The sequence below is a fragment of the Argiope bruennichi genome, chromosome 5 (assembly GCF_947563725.1).
Source record: "Argiope bruennichi chromosome 5, qqArgBrue1.1, whole genome shotgun sequence".
Classification (NCBI taxonomy): Eukaryota; Metazoa; Arthropoda; class Arachnida; order Araneae; family Araneidae; genus Argiope; species Argiope bruennichi.
In genome coordinates this window covers 42,122,386-42,142,503 of record NC_079155.1, presented here as the reverse complement: position 1 = coordinate 42,142,503, position 20,118 = coordinate 42,122,386, and the positions used below count along the sequence as shown (strand labels likewise).

General features: G+C 29.6%; 1 protein-coding gene across 1 annotated transcript in view; it reads left to right on the top strand.

Moving 5' to 3' along the window:
• LOC129968252 (gonadotropin-releasing hormone receptor-like) overlaps positions 1-19,756 on the top strand; it is a 192,909-nt gene extending 173,153 nt beyond the window's left edge. The window contains exon 3 of the mRNA XM_056082106.1: positions 19,237-19,756. Coding sequence (XP_055938081.1) covers positions 19,237-19,676 — 440 coding nt within the window. The 3' untranslated portion in view covers positions 19,677-19,756. The remainder of the gene's footprint in view (positions 1-19,236) is intronic.
• Positions 19,757-20,118: the final 362 nt, after the last annotated feature.

Sequence of the window (20,118 nt, the reverse complement as noted above, 5' to 3'; positions counted from 1 at the left end):
TTTTCGTGTTAAGAAATTTAAAGCTATTTTTTTTAATTTTCTTTAAAAATGAACATTTTTTTTTTCACTCATTCAGTTTGCAATACTTGACATTTAAAATATTTGAAGAATCCACTTAATGGAATTAGACTCCAATTTTGGATATCTGAATTGGTTTCAGAGCAAAAAATGTTTAATCAAAAAGTTTTATGATTTTTTTTGGGGAAAATTTTAGATTTTTTGTCTTTTTAACCATTTTTAAGAATTTTTTAAAAAAATATTTTCATATTTTTAAAAATCGGAGCCCATTTCTAATAAGTTAATATTTTTGTGTCCACAGAAAAAATTTCAAGTAGATTGAATAAATAAATTTGACTTATAGAATTTTGTAGTATATATGATTTCAGTAAAAACTAATTTCAGCTGATTCACCGAGATTAAGGACTTAATAGAAATTTCTATTAAATATTTCGTGTAATTTGGTCTTTAAGGACTTTCTTACCAAAGGGTTTTTGGAATTCAAATTTCAATAGTTGTGGAACTAAACTTAATCTTTCACGTTTTAAGAAGCCTTACATTATTGTGCTAAATAAGAGACAAAATATAATCTCTAATTTTCAGTCCTTTTACCCAAAATTTCAACTTTAAAACAATCCTTCAATTTAGAAGTTAAACTTTATTTGTAATTGCAACAAGATTTCAAAAAAAATTAATTTTGCCTCAAACGGGAGCGTATTTGAAAAATGGGAAATAAGCTTTATGGGTACTTATTGCAATACGCATTATTGGAATAAGCCTTATGGAAACATGAGAAATAAGCCTTGTATTTTGCAAGAAAAATTAAAGCAATATCAAGTGTGAAATATTTATAAAAGATGAAAGTAATTGGAGTTCCATAGAAATGAAATTTTTTTGAAACTATAAAGTGTATTATTGTTAAACTTGCTTAAAATATTTTTAAAAAATTAATAAAAAGAAAAATAATACTAAGCAAAACAATTTGAGTCATTGAATTTTTTTTTTAATTTTAAAATGGTGTAAAAATTATTCTTTGCTATAAATGATGATGATAAAACGTCAAAATTTTACATAATTTTTATTTAATTAAAATTATATTTTAATTTTCAAAAATTATATTTAATTTCTCTTTTTCTTTCAATTTCCAGAGTATATATATACCTCATTTGGGATACCCAAGTCTAATAATCTGCCCTACAGAATTTCGACACAAAAATACACACACTCACACATTCATTTTTATGATTAGTAAAAATAAAAGCTTCTGTGCTTATTCACGATAAAGACAAGAATAACTCTCCTCAAGAGTGCCTTAAAGAATAAAAGAACTTAACGTCTTTTGATTTCCAATAGAACTTTCCTATTTTTGCTATTATAACAATTCATGTTCAAGATATTCCTCGTATCTTGCATGATAATGTAAAAGTTTAATGATAAAAAAATATCATATTCCTCTATAGGCAAAATATCCTAGGCAGGTTTCAATATAAAATTAAACCAGCTGCATTTTGTAGCACAACAAACTATATAAATAGAAATTAAAAAAGATCTGAACTGTTAACTGCATTTTTTTGTGTTGGTCCTATATTGCATAATTGCATCTTGTTTGAATTTAATGTTAATGCTGTGACAATACTAAACCAGAAAATATTATTGAATATTTCTTTAAAAATAAAATTTTAACTTATTTAAAAGAAATGAAATATTCTAAAATCAAGTTTAAAGATCCATTCGATGTATTCTAATGCAATGTTTAACATTTTTATAAGCTCTTGTATCAAGTAACTCTATAAAAAATTTTGAAAAGATATATGCTTAAATCAACTTACTAGAGCCTTTAAATTAGTTCATTTGCTCCTCAATAAATTTGCTCCTCAACGTACAAGCTCCGCTAATTTAATTAAAAATTCCCGTGAGCCATTAATTTTCTTCACGATTCTCAAAATCTAATTCTAGTAGCTTTCACTGCCTGAAAAAGAATTTTCGTATCACCTCTTTGGAGTTTTTGGCTAAGCTGTTTTTCAGAAGATTTCCCCTTTCGAAAGTATAAAAGCCATTAACACGCTCTCAATTAATCTTTTTGATCTACGCATGTCTCCGTAATCCATGAATAATTTCACATAAGATTTAAACAATGTATACTGTTTCAACTCACTTAGTATATTCCCTGATTTCTATCTATAATAATAATAATGGAGGCATCAAATAAGAATTTAATAGATTTTAGGCATTACAACTGTTTTTAAAGGATTTTCAACCATCTTATATATATATATATATATATATATATATATATATATATATATATATATATATATATATATATATATATATATATATATATATATATATATATATATATATATATATATATATATATATATTCTAATTTTAATTTAATTTTTTAAACCAAGATTTTATCTTAATTTAGCCCATAGTAACTTCATTCTAAAAATATTATCTTATTTCGTGATCCAATTCCACTTTCGGTTTAATTAATTCCTCTGTTAAAATAATGCGCCATCAGTACCACGTGTCAAATGAAAGTGATCCCTTCGGTGCCCTTGAAAAAGTGTCAAAGGTCACCACGTGTATTGAATTGGCGAGTGATCGGAAATCCCATGTTATATAAAACTAGTGATCATTTGTATTGTTCTTTTTGCCTTCTTTCTTACTTCTGATTTTGTGCCGCGCTGCGTCTGCTTGTCAATAAATTGCTTTCCCGAGATGGATATTAGGATAGAATGAAAAGAAATTAAAAATACAACATCATATTCACTTTACTCCTTTCAGCAGTGGGAAAGCTACTACAACAGCTACTACAGTAAGACTACGTAACAGCTACTACGTAAAGACTACGTAATTATTTAATTTCTGCTCTTGAAAAATCTGCATCTTATTGTTGCCGATTTAAAAAAAAAACGATTTTTTATGTTGTTACACGCTTCGATAGGAATTTTGCTTAGCGATGCCAAGAATATTACTATTTAGATGCTAATTTTCATTAGAAGCATTTTTAATAAATGGTATAAGTTTACAAGTAACATTGATAATCGATAAAACAGTAAATAATAGCAAATGTAAAAACATTTTTATTTAAAATTGATATTTTTGAAGCATGAATTCTCAATTTTCATATTGTATTTTGGCACTGTTTCTTTTTTTTTTCCCCTCTTAATGGTACATAGAAATTAGATGAGTCGCATTGCTTCTCCTTCCGCAAAATAAACAGATATTCATATTAAAAGATGTTTTGATACAAAAACATTTTATCATGCTTCACAAACAATTTTATACTCACCAATTAGAGACGCTTTTCATAATATTTGTTCTCCTCTAGTTTTTCTTTCATAATGTTTGCGCAGTTCTCAACAAAGATCCCTTTTTTTCTTCAAGCACTTTCTAAATGTATTTGTGTAAATTATTCATTTCTATGTAGTAAAAAAAAAAATTAAAATATCCTTTACAATTTATATTTTTGAATTTAAGAAAAATCCCTTTCTCAAAAACATATGAAAATCAAAAGAAAAATATATTTGATGAATTTGAAATATATTTAATTTAATATCCTTTATTGTATTGTATTTTTATTTGAAAAATACCGAATGCAATTATAATCTTTTAAAATAAATTTATAAATTGTCTTATATGATTATAAATTCTATAATTAAATGAATTTTCGTTGAGTGAATTTATCGTGTTAAGCGAAATTGTACGTGCCATATACTTACATGTAACTTAATATTACTGTTGTGTGGTGCTATGCCCTTTTTGTTCTAATCATATGTAAATACAAGGAATTCTATCTTCTTATATTTATTCTACTAATTCTAGTATAAAAAAATTAGTTCGTTACCAAAATTATGCTCTAACATGGTTTCCCTTTAACATAATGGCCATATTAATATGTTACTATGAGTAACATTTTGATCCAATCTCTGATTACTATAAAAAAAAAGATCAAAATTATGCTCTAACATGGTTTCCCTTTAACATAATCGCCATGTTATGTTACTACGAGTAACATTTTGATCCAATCTCTGATTACTGTAAAAAAGATCAAAATTATGCCCTAACATGGTTTCTCTTCGACATAATTGCCGTGTATATTTGGGCATTTCTCATATTTGTGGACTAAATTATCGATCCCTTCGTCAAAGAATTTTTGCGCCCCTCTACTGTGAAATAGGCATTAACTTTTCCTTGAATCTCTTCATTAATCTGGAGTTCATTGAATTTTTATTTAAGTAAAACATATAAAACTGCAACATATAAATATTCCACATCCAAAGTCTCAATTTTGGCATTCTGGTATGCCACCTTAAAAATGCTTGAAATTCCACCATCTTCCGTTCCTTTCGAACTGCTTATTCAATACGTTGAACAAGATTTTTGTGACAATCTTGCATCTTTGTTCTGTTTTTCTCGAGTTTGCTTAACGTCGATTTAATTTCATATCTTCTATGAATTGAAGAACTGACAGAAGGCCAAGACTTCTATACTCATGAGGTGCTTAAAAGGAGAGTTCAAACCCATTTCACAGCACTAATGAGCAGCAGCAATAGCAATTTCTTCGAAGAATGGATCAGAAACCTGCATAGAACTGAGTTATTTTCATCTCTTCTCTGAAATTCAAAGCTTCCAAATAAATGAAGTGCTTCAACGAAACCTGAAGACCAATTTCACAACACTCGTGGCAACATCCATTTCTTCGAAGAAAGAATCGGAAACTTGGTCTATTAATATAAAGTTGCTGAATCTTTCAAATGATTATGTTGAAAGGTAGCCATGGTGTGAACATAACGTTTGGTACTAAATTTAGTTTGCTCTTTATGTTTTTGATCCTTCTGGGGTTGGAAAAATATATAATCTCTAGTATGTTTCTAAAATTAAATTGATCAAGTCAGCTTTTTTGCGGTTCATGACAATTCAGATAATTAAAAAATAATAATAATTACCATAGTCCAATGAGAAAAACTCTCGCCTGCCACTGAAAGTTTGGAAATCCATGTAAAATTATCTATTTAATTAATACTTATTTGATAAATCAGTGCAGTTCTTTATGGTATGAGAACAAAAACTATAGCATTTTGATTTGAGAAAAGTTCAGAACGATTTTTTTTTGTTTGTATTCAAATAATCTTTAAAATTGATGCAGCTAACTGTTTGCAAGAAATTGACGATGCCTCAACAAAAGTCGCTTCTTGTGCCAAAGTATTAAAAGAGTAACTCCATTGTTGCATTTCAGAGTGCATTTATTTGTAAGTTCCACAAAGTCGGGCCTAGTTGAACGCATTTACGGGTAAGAGAAGATATTCTTTGAAAATTGCTGAATTTTCAAAGCAAAATATATTGTTTGTCATTGCAAGGCAAATGAAAAAGTCTGAGCATATTAAAATTGCTTTGGAACATAACCATAGGTAATCAACAAGTTGAAAAGGCAGATATCTAGTAATTGCGCAACGAATGATATGACTTGTTTAAAACTTACGCCTGCTACTCTCTAAGATCAGCAGGGGCCGCGGTGGCCTGGTGGTAAGGTATCGGCTTCGGAACCGGAGGGTTTCAGGTTCGTGACCCGCTTCCACCGAAGAACCGTCGTGTAAGGGGGTTTGTTGCACGTTAAATCCGTCATGACCAAACGTTCTCCCGCTGGCGTGGTGTGGTGTGGAGAGGGGGATGCCAGCTCAGGTGTCGTCCTCGTCATCTGACCGCGGTTCAAAATGACGAAGTCCGTCCCAAAATAACCCTAGTGTTGCTTGAAACGGGACGTTAATATAACCAAACCAAACCTCTGAGATCAGCAAGGTTGAATTGAGTGTATTCATTGTAGTGAGTTCAATACACTCCATTCAATTACTTCAGATATTGTAAGAAGTAGACTTGTGATTTGACATGTGTGTCATGTGATAAATGGTACTCATGTTGAATGTAATACGTTCTCTATCCAAGGACATATCGTATGTATATCTGTCTTTAGTCGTTCCCTTCTTTCTGTCCCTTCTTTCTAAATATCTCTGTATTATCCTCTATGAGTATATTTAATAAATTTAAAACTAAATTGATGTAAATAATTTAACTGTAAGCGAAATAAAAATTCTAGGACATTTTTCTTGTATAATTATTCTCTTTTTGTACCCGCCATGATTTTTCCTCCTTTTCTTTCAGATTCCGGTAAGTGTACACAGATCAGTATCTTTCCGTAAGTCATGAATTTAAGTCATGAAGATGTGATTTTATTTATATTATTCATACAATGTAAGTATTTTTTTATTATTATTGGTCATGAAACTGAATGATTGCAGGCATTCCTTTGTTTAAAACCTGTCGTTTATTATTTTTCTGCTTCTCAAAAAACAATTGCAATTTTTTTTATCCCTTTTTCATTTTGTATTGGTCATGAGATACTTATATTATGCAAATAATAGATTAAATTTTTTTTAGAAAACTTAATTTTATTAGAGCAATAGAAAGCCTTGGAAAATTATAAATATTATTTGTTTATAGCAAATAATAAAAACACTGGAATGATAGAAATAGTATAAAACAATAAGAATTTTATTTAAATTTTAATTGAAGTTTAGAAATTTGATTCTTAAAACGTTCTTTTGACCTTGTAATAGTTTGCTTATATAACTATTTCAATGCAAATTTTGAGTGATCTTTTTTTGATATCCTTACTTTTTATTGAAATTAAATTGAAAATCTTTTACTTTTTTTAACAAATAAAATCATGTTTTTCAAGACTTTTTTTTATTATTCAATTTATTTTTTTCCTTTATATATTTTATAATTAACTGTTACAACTATAACCGAATTTTGTGATCCTTCTTTCCCCATATTTATCACCTTATAGCATTTCTCACACGCATTCAAATTTTCATTCAAATTAATCAATTAACTGAGAATTAAGCGCTAAAATATCAAGATATTGTATTTTTCTCATGCAGACACTACTGTGAAAATAATTTAGGTTTCTATTACATTCATAACTGAGTGAAAAAAATCACTAATGAAACTTCATCTTAACAGATATATAAAAAAATTTTAATTTATAAAAACATCTGATGGTATCAATGGAAATTGCTTATATTTATATCTTATACTAAGATAATGCTATTTTTTTAAAACTAAGTCATTCAAGAAACAGAATAAATATATTTCGCTGTACTCTTATTGTCCCTTGAATAGAAATCTTGAAAACGCTGAAAAACAGAGAAATAAAACACTTTCCTTTCTACCATCACAAAATACATTAGAGATTCATTACATGAAAAAGGTCAAATAAAAAAAACTGTTAAATTAAAGGTATGAAACACACTAAGAGAGTTTTGAAGAGAAAATTTTTGAAATTGGATCAAAATCGTTTTATATGCTTGATCGTAAACAGCATATCCAAGCTCTCAATGGCATTAGAAAAATTCTATGTTACTCGAGAGTTTTCAATAAATATTTGCCGCAATATCATCAAGAACCTACAAAATAAGTATGTCTAGACGGACTGCTGTACTGAATATTGTCGGAAAAAATTTTATCAGAAATCACTGAACAAATCCATCTGTCTATATGCTGTGAAATGGGTAGACTAGATGAAATCCCTGTCCATTCCAGGCATGTCATTGGTCAACTCTAAAAAAATATACTCCAGGCAATGTTGGAAGAGATTAATTGATCTATCCTGCCTTGATTAGTTTTTAGCTATCACCTAAAAGACCTAATGCAGACAATTCCATGGGATTGTGCAGAAAGCGTCTTTATGCGTCCAGTGTCGTTTGAAGATAAATCTATCATTTTTCAAACTATTCGTAATTCCCTAAAATTTGATGTATTCGTGTTTTTATTTGAAGACAGATCTCTAAAAAATACAGGTAACGCCTGTCCATGTTTGCTGTGATATTATCGATAACACTTAGCAAAACCTTAGTCTAGGCGGACTGTGACATTGAATATTGCTAGAAAACGTTTAATCAGAATTCATTAAACAAGTCCAACTGTTGATTGAAAATATGCTGACAAGAAAGTACCCCCTTCCATTTCAAGCATGTCATTCATCATCTCTGAAAAATCACAACCCGGTTATCGAGGAAAAATACTTCCTTGAAAGAGAATGGTATATCTGTCATGACATGTTTATTCTTCAGAGAAAACCTGAAAGAACTAAAATAATTTTGAAAGAAAACAAATAACAAAGAAAAAATAAAATACACTTGCCAGTGACCGAATTCAGGTCTTCTAAATGGTAAGCTATTGCGTTACCGACAGCTGTTTGGACGATGGGCGACGATGACACATTATTAGTATATAAACAATATTGAAAGTTTGAGGACCAGGTTTACAAAATCGGCTGCCTATTGCGCTTTAATCGGTTGCCTATTGCGCTTTATTTAGTGAATGAACATCTTCAAACCGTACTACCATTATGCTAATTCTCATCTCGAACTCAATTTTCCAACCCACGCCCTCCCCTTATAAGCCGTGCTCTTGATGAAGTGGAACAAGAACGGAATTCTGTTGCAATAGAAGATTTTGTTCAAACAGTTAAAGAAATAGTTCGTAAGAAATGGGAATGCTGGAATCCCAAACAACGAACTGACCGATCACTATATCAAAATCGCAACTTTGGCGGTTAATATATTCCTGCTCCTTATTCCTTTTATGAAAGAGAGTTTTATGAATTCCCATATTAATGAGGAGTTTTATATCAATATTAAGATTCATTTCACCTCATTGTTATCAATGTTTTCAAAAAGGGTATCCCGTGTCCATCAATTGGTAAATATCTAAAACTTTAGGGCAATTATGTCGAAAAGTAACTATGATAACGTAACAATTGAGCATACAATAAGCATAAACATAAAATTTGATAATAAATTCAATTCTTTTGTCTACATTTGTCGCTTGTATGTTCAATTGAAGGCCAAAAGAAAAACGGTCTACTTATGATTCCAGTTTGTTTTTAATCAATCTAAACATTTCTCCCACAATTTTACGTTAATGGAACATCTCATATGTGTAAAAATAGATTTATTTTTGAATCATTTCAGATTTGTAGTATTAATTAGTTGTAGTAAATAAACATTTTATTATTCTATTTTAAGCTCTTCTTTGACATGGAATAGAAATTTCTATTATTTATCGAATCATTTCAGACATGAAACATGTTATGAAAAGATAAGTTATGTAAAGCATATTTCCTAATTATATAAAGTATGTGACAAATTTTGGCTAATGATTATTGGTAAAAATGGATTCATCATAAAATCTCATCTTAAAGATAATTATCTGTTTAACAAGGAGAGGGCACGATTTGGAAAATTGATTTCGGAAAGGGATTTAGTGTAATGGTAGTATACCGTTAGGACATTCATTTATTAAAATTTTAAAGCACAATAGCCAACCAATTGGCCAATGATACTAATTGACCAATACTCAAATTTTGAGTATTGCTTATATATTTGTAATTCGCATTCTTTGCTGGTCATGCAAACTGTGCGATCGGTAGAGCCTTGACTTTTCATCCACAAAGCCAGGTTTCGGTCCAATGCTCGCGTTTTTTTTCAATAAATATTTCAAATTAAATTTTACAGATAGTTTTAATTAATAGGGCTTTCATTTTTTATGCATATATAAATGTTCATAATTCATGAATAATGATTTAATTTTTAAAAGAAAAACTATAAATTTATATGTGGTTTTTAAATACATATATAAATTATTTAGATTGAATTAACAATTTAAACCATTTCAATGAAATATATTAATAATTTTGATATTACTTATTTTAATTTAATACATCACTAATTTTAAATTTAATATTTTATTATTTTTTAAGTAAAATTATGTTCATTGGTATGATATTTAAATTATAAGTATAATTAAATTTTTAAACGTTAAAATATATATACTTATAACTGCAAATGTTATAGTTAATTTAAATAATTGTTATAATTATAAAATATCGAAAAGTTAGTATCAATTTTATTTAAAGTCAAAGCTTTTGTTCTAATTCAACGAACCGTATTTATATTTCAAATTAAAGAGAACAACTCATAATTTATTAAATACTAGCCGCCTTTGGCGACCAGCCGGTTCGCCAATCTTAATGTTCGTTAAAATTTTAATAATTAAATATTTTATGCAATTTCTACTTTAATAGCTTCTTCATCAAAATATTTTAAAACTTCAAATTTTGATTATCATATAATTCATTCATAATATTATAAAGACCTTCAGTCATAACGTAATATGTATCTCTCTCATTTTCTGTTAGCACCCGTAGAATTTATGCTTTAAATTAAAGTGGAAAGAATTTATCTTCAATTAATATAATAATATTTTTTACTGAAACAAAGCATTTTTTTATAATCTGATTACTGAAAATAGAGTCCCTCAGCGTTTAAACTTTATGGGCACTAAAGAATATCTTTTTAAATTTATGTAATATCTCAAGAGTTGGTCAACAAAATTTTCTTAGATTCATTATGAGCAGATCGATTCATTAACAATGTTTAAATTTAAATGCATCAAACACTAAGAAAATAAAACGAATCGTTTAAAATAAACGGTTGAAAACAGGTTTTAAAAAAACTACTTAAAAAACGATGTACTTAAAACTATAAGCATATACAAAAAATATATAACTAACATAAATACAATTTACTTACAAAAGCATGCAACTAACCCAAAAATAATTTAAATCATCCATTGATAACGTTATCATGGCAACAATCAGAACAGAATGCGCATGCGTGAATTTTCTTCACCGGTTACGTAACGCAAATACGTGATTTTTTCTACGCCAGTTGGGGTAACGCTATGTGGATTAGAAATTTTTAATTTCCTTTATTCTGTTTTATTTTAATGCAAAAATACTTCAGAATGAATCTGAAAGATTGATTCATTAACAATGTTTAATTTTAAATGCATCAAACATTAAGAAAATAAACAGAACCGATTGAAATAATCCGCCGAAAAATTTTAACCCTAGCCTCATTACTGTTGGGAGAAAAAAAAACTGAAGCCTTTCTCGTTTGGCGCTGGGGATAATGGAAGATTTTTTTGGCGGAAACGTTGGCGGTGGGGAAAATGGAAGATTTTTTGGCGGGAAAGTTAGTTTTTAATTAATAATTAAAATTCTAATTAAAAATTCGAAAAAAGAAACCCCAGGTGCACATTCCCGACCTCCAAGGTATACATGTACTAAATTTGGTAGCTGTATGTCAAACGGTCTGGCCTGTAGAGCGCCAACACACACACACACACACACACACACATTGAGCTTTATTATAAGTATAGATGTAAGCTAACGTATTTTTTATTATAATCGAAAAGAAATAGAAAGCAAGTGTTAATTTATTGAACGCATAGATATATGTTTCGATATTTTTAAAACGTGACATGGTACGCTCGGTGAACTGCCCATTTTTCTGACGAAAAACAAATATTTTTGAATATAAGTGAAAATTGTTTTCCAATAGATCTATTTAATGCTTCTGTTGTGAACAATCTTTAATTATCAATTGTGCAAGATATTTAAATGTGTTTTGTTCCAACGATTCTACGATAAATATCATTTTGGTTCTTATATGGCATTGAAAACTAATGAATGTAGAATAAATATCTCAAAATATTGAGTAAAAATTTTTATGGTGTCAGTAATTATAATTAATATTTATCACCATTTAAGTAGTATTTATATTTATTATTATTTACTGCTTAAATATTAGGTTATAATTAAAGTATTAGTTGAATGAACATTTATTTTAGATTGAAAAAATTAGATTAATTGAAACTATCTACAAAATGTTAAATTAATTTAAATATTTTTAAGATTTTTTTAGAAGCACATTTATATTTATAATTATTTTTCATTTAGGAATTTAATTATAATTCGAGTATTAAGAGGAAAACATTAATTTCTGCATGCAAAAGTGAATAATATATTAATTGAAACTATCGATAAATTGATGAATTAATTTAAATAATTTTAACACACCCCGGTTTATAATTATTTTTCATTTAAAAATCAAATTATAATTCAAGAGTTAGAAACACGAATTCTGTAGTGCATTACAAAAATTAAAAATATATTAATTAAAAACTATATATAAAATGTTAATTTGAAATATTTTTGAAGAGGAAAAATTTGAAATGAACAGAAAAAACAAGCCAAGAATCAAACCTTATTATCGGAAATGAAAAGCTAATATTCTACGGAATGTACTGTCTGGAAGGTCAGCATATCTAACGAATATTAGACGAAGAAAATAACTGAAATTTATGCTTAGAATTGTGTCCATATTATCAAGAGCTTATAAAAAATTTCAAATTGGATTTGTAATTTTTACTTTCTTGTAAACGTAGTATAAAGTATTGTAATCGTCAAAAAATTAGAACTCGAGATTTTGACGAATCTCCACGTTTCAGACCTCTTTGAGTCCGGAAAACACATTTTTGGAAAATGTCCGCTTGTCTATGACAAAAATAATTCAAAATCGCTTTGAGCTAGACGGATGAGATTTGGTATACGGGCTTTGCACCAAATTTATAGATTTCTGTCAAATTGTGAGTAAAATTATTTCAGAGGGAAATCTGTCTGTCCGGCTGTTCCAATATAAGATAACTACAAAGTGAAGAGTGATACATGGATAAAATTAGATTTAACATGTATAGTGTAGGTTCTTATCAAATTTTGAGCTAATTCCAATGAGAATTTGACCGTCACTCAGTTTGCATTTTCAGAAGTATGTAAATGCGATGATTCAAAAATATAATGGCTATGAGATTGATAGTATGAGATAATAAATAGTATGAGATTTATGAGTGCAAATTAAAACTTTCACCCAATTTCTGAGGAAAAAAGTGTTAAACACATATTAGATTTCCGGATACCACATACCAGAAATTAATCGCCAAGAAACTTGCCAAGCATCATACGATAGACAGTATAAATGCTGAATTCACGCCAAAAATTTATATTTTGTAATATTTGTGCGCCAATTCTGTGCAAGAATATGCGAGACAGTTTTTTGTAAACCACTCCAGCTGGTTTTTATTTGAGCAATATCTATACGTTTCGATATAAAAATTTACCTGAAATTAAGTATCTGAGTGTTCTTTAGAAATATATTTCAGCATATAAATTCTAGATGCGATCGACTCAATTGTCCAAGCTTGTTCGGGTTTTTACTTATTAATTTACAACCTATAAATTAAAATTAAATCGTAGAGGCTGTGGTTCTTAATTTGACTGAGATTGACATATCCAGTCAAGTCTATAGGTATAAGATAAAGAGGTTTAAGAATTTTCTGTTGACATATAATAAGAAAACTGGATGTCAAGATAGCAAGATGCAGTAGAAATCTGACTTTGATATGTAGAGATAAGTTACCTTGTAGCTGGTATCAAAGAAAATATCTCGGCCTATCTGTTTATCTTGGAAGAAAACGATCACAGCCCTTTAGCAGCGAACAATTGCAATGAACAATTTATTTTTAAAATCCACATCGAAGTGTTTTTCTAAATAATGAATGGAATGGAAGCGAGATATTCTCTCTTCGTCAATGAAACCACAGAACACGTAGATATCATATGTTATAGAAGATTGATTCAATTCGATACATAGGAGTAAATTACCTAGTTGCTGGCTCCTATAGGAAATGATCAACTGTTGTGCTTATCTTAAACCAAAACTAATTGTGATAGGATCAGTTGCAGCGAGCAGTTCATTGTTAGAGCCCATATCAATCGACTGTTTCTATGTAATGAAGGTAATGAAAGTGAGATATCATCTGTTGGTCAATGTGATCGTGGAACATATAGATATCATCTGTTGGTCAATGTGATCATGGAACATATAGATATCATCTTTTGGTCAATGTGATCGTGGAACATATAGATATCATCTGTTGGTCAATGTGATCGTGGAACATATAGATATCATTTGTTGTAGAAGTTTGATTCATTTCGAGATGAAGAAATAAATTACTGTGTTACTGACTGTTAAGGAAATTGATCAACATTTGTGCTTATCTTGTTGGAAAACTAACAATATTAGGGCCGATTGCAGCAATCAATTTATTATTAGATATCATATCAATCGTCTGTTTCTAAATATTGAATAGAATGGAAATGAGGTATCTTCTGTTGATTAAGTAATCATAAAATATCTATATAGTACATGAAATAAGGGTATGAATTAGCTCCGATATATCGAGAAAGTTACCTTGTTACAGGATTATAAGGGAAACTAATGAATGTTTATTTTTATTTTGGAAGAAAACTAGTAAAATCACCAGTAATAGGCCCGATTGTAAGACACTATTCACTGTGACACATCGACATATTAAATTTTGAATTATGCATACTAAAAGCACGATCAGAAGATATACCTTATATGCTCTTTTCTCAAATTCGTGTATCTCCGCTATTCCATCCACGCTATTGTTTAACCTTATTGAGAACTATAGACATATAAATGCGGTGCAAAAATACATGGTGTCTACGATAATAAGCCGAAGGATCCTTCTTATGTAAATCAAAGCAATAACATGCTCCAAAAATGTAAGTACCTAATAAGACTGGAAAAATGTCAATTGGTTAAGTTTACAGTTCTAATTTAAGAAAAATTTTAGAAAATTCACTTAAACCTTCTACGCAGATAGTAAAAATGTATTTAGTACGTTTTTGTTCCCCTGTTGAAAATGAAAATATCAGTAAATTCGAATTCTTTAAATATTTCTTTTACTCTTTTCATGAACAGAACAAAGTTACAATAATGTAAAAAATAAAACTTTAAACGTATAGACAATTATTTAAGCTTTTATATAGTAGGAAACTCTAATAAAAAGATAAGATTCTTGGAATAAATGGAGAAAACTTTGATTTCTCAAACAAAAAGAAATGTATACATCTCTTTTACAAATTCATTAAACTGAAATATTAGACAGTTACGTTCTTTATGTTCTCATGAATTGTCCTTTAACTATATCTGGGATGTGAATAAATTCTGAGGGGTACTTGTTTCAAATTCGAGGTTTTAGTGTGAAAATTGTGTATATTATTATTTTTCAATATATTGTCTGTTGCTAGCCACTACTGTCTTCCTTATTTCTGGCAGTATATCGATTCCTAGTTCAAATAACAAGGATCGTTTGATATTAACCATCTATCGATCCAAATTCTCGTATCTTCGGAAGATTTACCCGTGGTGCCAGGCTGTATTCCGTGGATCAGAATAAGAAGTAATCTGATGGAGCAATATCTGGTGGAGAGGGCAGGGTTTAAAACATACAATTCCAGCATTTCTAAATACTTTTGACTACAAGAGCAATATGTGGTCGAGTGCAGCATCATGCTGAAAAATTACATGCCTTTGCTCGAAGTGCGATCGTTTTTCTTTTGATATGCGGCTTAAACGATCGGTTATGTATGCCAGTGATATTTCATCCGGTAGAAGCAACTCATAGAATACAACACCAAGCTTGTTCCAATAAATACATGGCATGAGATATAGATATTCGGTCTTGCCTACGTATGCTGATGCGTACGTAGCATGCCCGCGGTTTTTTTACTTTTAATATTATTGTTGCATATCTATTTTTCATCACAAGTGAATATAGGACTCGAAAAACTTTGTTTTTTTAATGTTGTAGCAGTTGTTAATTCGTGAAAATCGACATTCAACATTTCTTAGCTTCTTATGATACCCATTTTCTTGCTTTTGAATCACACCGAGTGTATTTAAACGCTTAAAAATTTATGTGCTATCTGCATTCAACTATTCACCAAGTTTATCTTGCATTTGCCATGAATCTTGCTCAAGTAATGCTTCAAATTCGATTCATCAGAACTTCTTTGTCAACTATGCTGAAATCACCAATTCTAAAACTTTTGAAATCAATGTTCACCGTAAGTTTCCAACAATACTCGATGACTTTCAACAGCTCTTCTTTAGACTAAAAAAGAAAGAACTTCCCACAAATGGTATTTTATTGGCTGATAATGATAAAAAAAAACGCGCTGTTTGCATTTCAGCAAAACAGCACATAATAAAACAAAGTCTAATGATAGAGTTTTGGCAGTAATATCGTTACCAAATATCTGATATAATATCTATAAAAAAGAATAACCAAAGAATCAATCGCCCTGCTCTAATTACCGGTTGAATTTCGATAATTTCTGTTTCGTCTTGATGGTTAAGACTCATAGAAATATCCTTAATGGCCATGTGCTCACATCCTTTCCAATTCAAGGGATATTGCAAAACAAAATTTTGGCAGAACCACCGAGCCTTAGTAACCGGTTCAATTTCGCAAATTCCGACATTTTGAAGTAACGCTAACCAATTATAATGCTCTAGCAACATTGTGCAAGAATATTTTTAATATACTTGCATATTTAAGCTGCTTCGAAGAAAACAAAAATGCGCAATGCATTCTCTAAACACTAATCTCTAAATCTTCCGACGGAGTTCGACAGCCAAAACCATTGAATCATTTTCAATAAAATTTTCTTCAAATGCAATCTCATGACTCCCTACATATGTAACAATTGACTAAATAGGTACATTAGATATATTATTCGATAGTTGTTGTGACAGACATATTTTGTTAGGGTTTTGTTCCCACAAAGAAATAAAGTTTTGAAATATCTCTTTGGAAACAGACGACGGTTAGAGGGAGTTATCATTCATTTGATATGAAAAATCCTTTGTTCTTCATATTGCCATTGATGGCATTAATTTTATATGAAATAAAAATTGTCAAAATCAATAAGGTGATGGATCGTTATGGGTCTTTGGTTTTGCCATTTATTTCCTCTATATAGATAATAGCTAGCAGCTGGCAGCCGAAGGTGACTTGTAAACATTTAATCACTTTAAGTAAAAAGAACATAAATAATAGCATAGTAATAAAACATTACTTTTTAATATTTAGAACTAATATGTTATAAATATTTCATACATAAGAAGGCAAATGTTTATACTAATTACTGTGATTAACTACAAATATACAACTTAAATTTTATTTAAAATTCAGTTTGAAACCTATTTTAATGTGATTTCAATAAAATGGAATGATTCAGCTAGCAATAATTCGATTATTGCTTCAGAGGAATTTTTTTTCCTTTTTCAGTTATCGTACTTTTTTGATATTCGATTTTTGATACTTTTGACGATATGAAAAAGCGTACTAAAGTAGATTTTAATCAAATTCAATTACTTATTACATACCGATATAATGTTTGATATCAAAAATGTTTTTAAAACATGGAAATAACAGTTACTTACCTTTATATTCTTTAAATGAATAGCACATTCCCTTTGCTTTAAACGGGCATCATTTTTTATTTGTCTCAGAAAATAGCATTTACACATGTTTTAATTGTTGAAATGGTATGAAATATAAAATGACAATATTAGACATAGAATATTGAAAATAACTCTAATTTTCTGATTCATTAATTCTACCAAACATTTGTAAAATTAGTCCCCGAATTAAATCTTTTTGCAGCTTTTTTTCTTGGTATTTTAATTCGGGAAAGCGATAACATCCAGGAATGAAATACAGTTTAGCTTTATGAATTTGTATGTTTATTAAATATAGCATAATATCAAAGATAATACAACCTAGAGCTGCTTCTGCATCCAAGCGTTATAATATGCAATCCAGTAATATCGTTAAAATATTTGCATGATCAAATGCCATTGACATTCTGATTATTGAATTATGGACCAATCTGAAGCATTACAGCTATATTTTATAATATTGTTTTGAATCATAATATACTAAGATGACCATTACAATACAGTGTTCGGATAATGCAAATATTTATGTCCGTATTGTTTCCTCGTTAATATTAATTGCTTTTCAATGAATTTTCGTAATAAACTAAACGCTGACTTCATATCATTACCTTGCTGTACGTGCAGTTTTTTGCACAATAAAATAAAGTCCAACTTGTTGAATAATGGTAAACAATGTTTTATTTTATGAGAAACAAGAAACGCAAGTAAGAAAAAATCATTCGAGATGTACCCAAAAAACGACACTTCTAAAGAATAGCAGCAAAGAAGCAGAAAAGAAATCGTTAATTAAATAAGGCCGCAATCAACAATATTCGGCCCCACTAATTACTAATTCCATAAGCACTCCGAATAGAGAATTAACTCTTCGTGTAAGAGTTTCTCTTTCTATATGCTACCACCGATTCATGGAATTTTCCGGAAAAAACTCCAGATATCGGTTTGAAATTTAGGTAGAAAGTTAAATCTGGTAGAATCATTAATATTGTCATAAAATGATCGCCAAGTTTATCGCCAAAATCAAGGTTAGTTAACCTGGCACCAATTCAGCATCTTTTAAGAATCACTGTAAATCTATTTCGCCACTGATGATATTATTGTGGCAGGCGCGTTGCATCACAGATTCTTAACAATAAGTTTTACTTGAACAGAAGTTTCTTTCATATGTTCAAGAACATATAGCTGCATTTGTAAACACAAACATCAAGACAGCGTTGCAAATGGCATTGGATCTTTTAGAAATTGATAATTGAATATTCCTGATGATTTTTTTACTGCTCCTTTGTTTTCTAGTAAACTGCATCATATAAAATGAAATAAATTTTTTTTTTAATTACAATGACTTTTGCTTGAATTGAACATTCAAGGATACATCAAATTTTGTCGCCAATTTATGTCACTTACACAATCTTAAAATTTGAAATAAGTGTAACGGCTGTTGTAAAAATTATAACTCGGTCTTGTGCTTTCTTCGTGATATTTTAGCTTGGGAAAGAAATTCGACTTGTTGATTTATTTTTGAATATGATATGTGATTTCAAAAAATTTGGAATGAAGCATTCTGCCGAAGAGATTTGATAACTTTAAAAAATAAACAAATGTATCTTTCATTCCATGTTGAATATAAAAATGAGGTTTTAAAGAAAATCAGTGCCTCAAACAGAGTACATATTTTTCTTAAATTTGTATGGTCCTATATTAAACTTTTATTTTGTCTTTAATATAATTAAGGAAAATTTAACTGACTTCGTTGAATTGTAATGTATCTTAATGAAATTTACTCTATTAGCACCGGATATTGCACAACGACAGGATTCGATATTCTGAATGCTGTAAAATATCGTGCAGATATGTAACAATATTTTATAGTATCTTGTGCTATGAAGTTAAAAAAAAGCTCCATACATAATTACAATACTAATTCATTTTTCAGGCAGGACACGAATTTTTGGTGGACCTCTTGGCCCTCTGGACGATGCCAGGTGCAAAATGCTGAGAAAAGCCAAGATCAAATCACTTTGGATCACTGTCGTCATCGTCAGTACCTTCATCATCTGCTGGACTCCCTACTACATCAGCATGATCATCTCAGTATTCTTAGAACCTGATGAGCAACTTGGACAAACCCTACATGACGTCATTTTCTTCTTCGGCAGCTCGACAGCTGTGCTCAACCCTGTCATCTACGGAGCGTTCCACCTGAGGAAACGAGGAAAGCCTGCCTCCAGTACTCAAAGTAGTTCGAAATTCGAACCATCATTCGCTCTGTCCACCATGAGAAAAGTTCGATGTTCGAATGGCAGATATACCCATACATCATACATTCGAGATACAAGACGTTCGACTCAAGGATCCAATGCGGAATTCTTTTGAAGAAATTTTCTGGATTGTTAAATTTTCATCATAATGATTTGACTTTTTTAAATTTTACGCCGTATACACATAATGCTGGATGCTCGACTGAAAGATCCGTGAAATTCTTTTAAAGTATATTTTGGATTGTTAATTTTTCACCATAAGTATTTTACTTTTTTTAATCTTGCGTTATACAATAAAAAGATGTTCAAGTCAAGGATCCAGTTGGAAATTTTTTCCAAGATATCTTTTGGACTATCAAATTTTCATCATAATAATTGGAATTTTTTAATCTTAATGCATATAGCACATAAGATATTGTACTAAGAGATCCAGTATGAAATCCTTCCAAAGAGATCATTTGAATTGTTAAATTGTTACTATAATGATTGGGACTTTTTATCATGCACTTGTGATAAAAACGTTCCACAGAAAAATCCAATTTGAAACTATTCTAAGA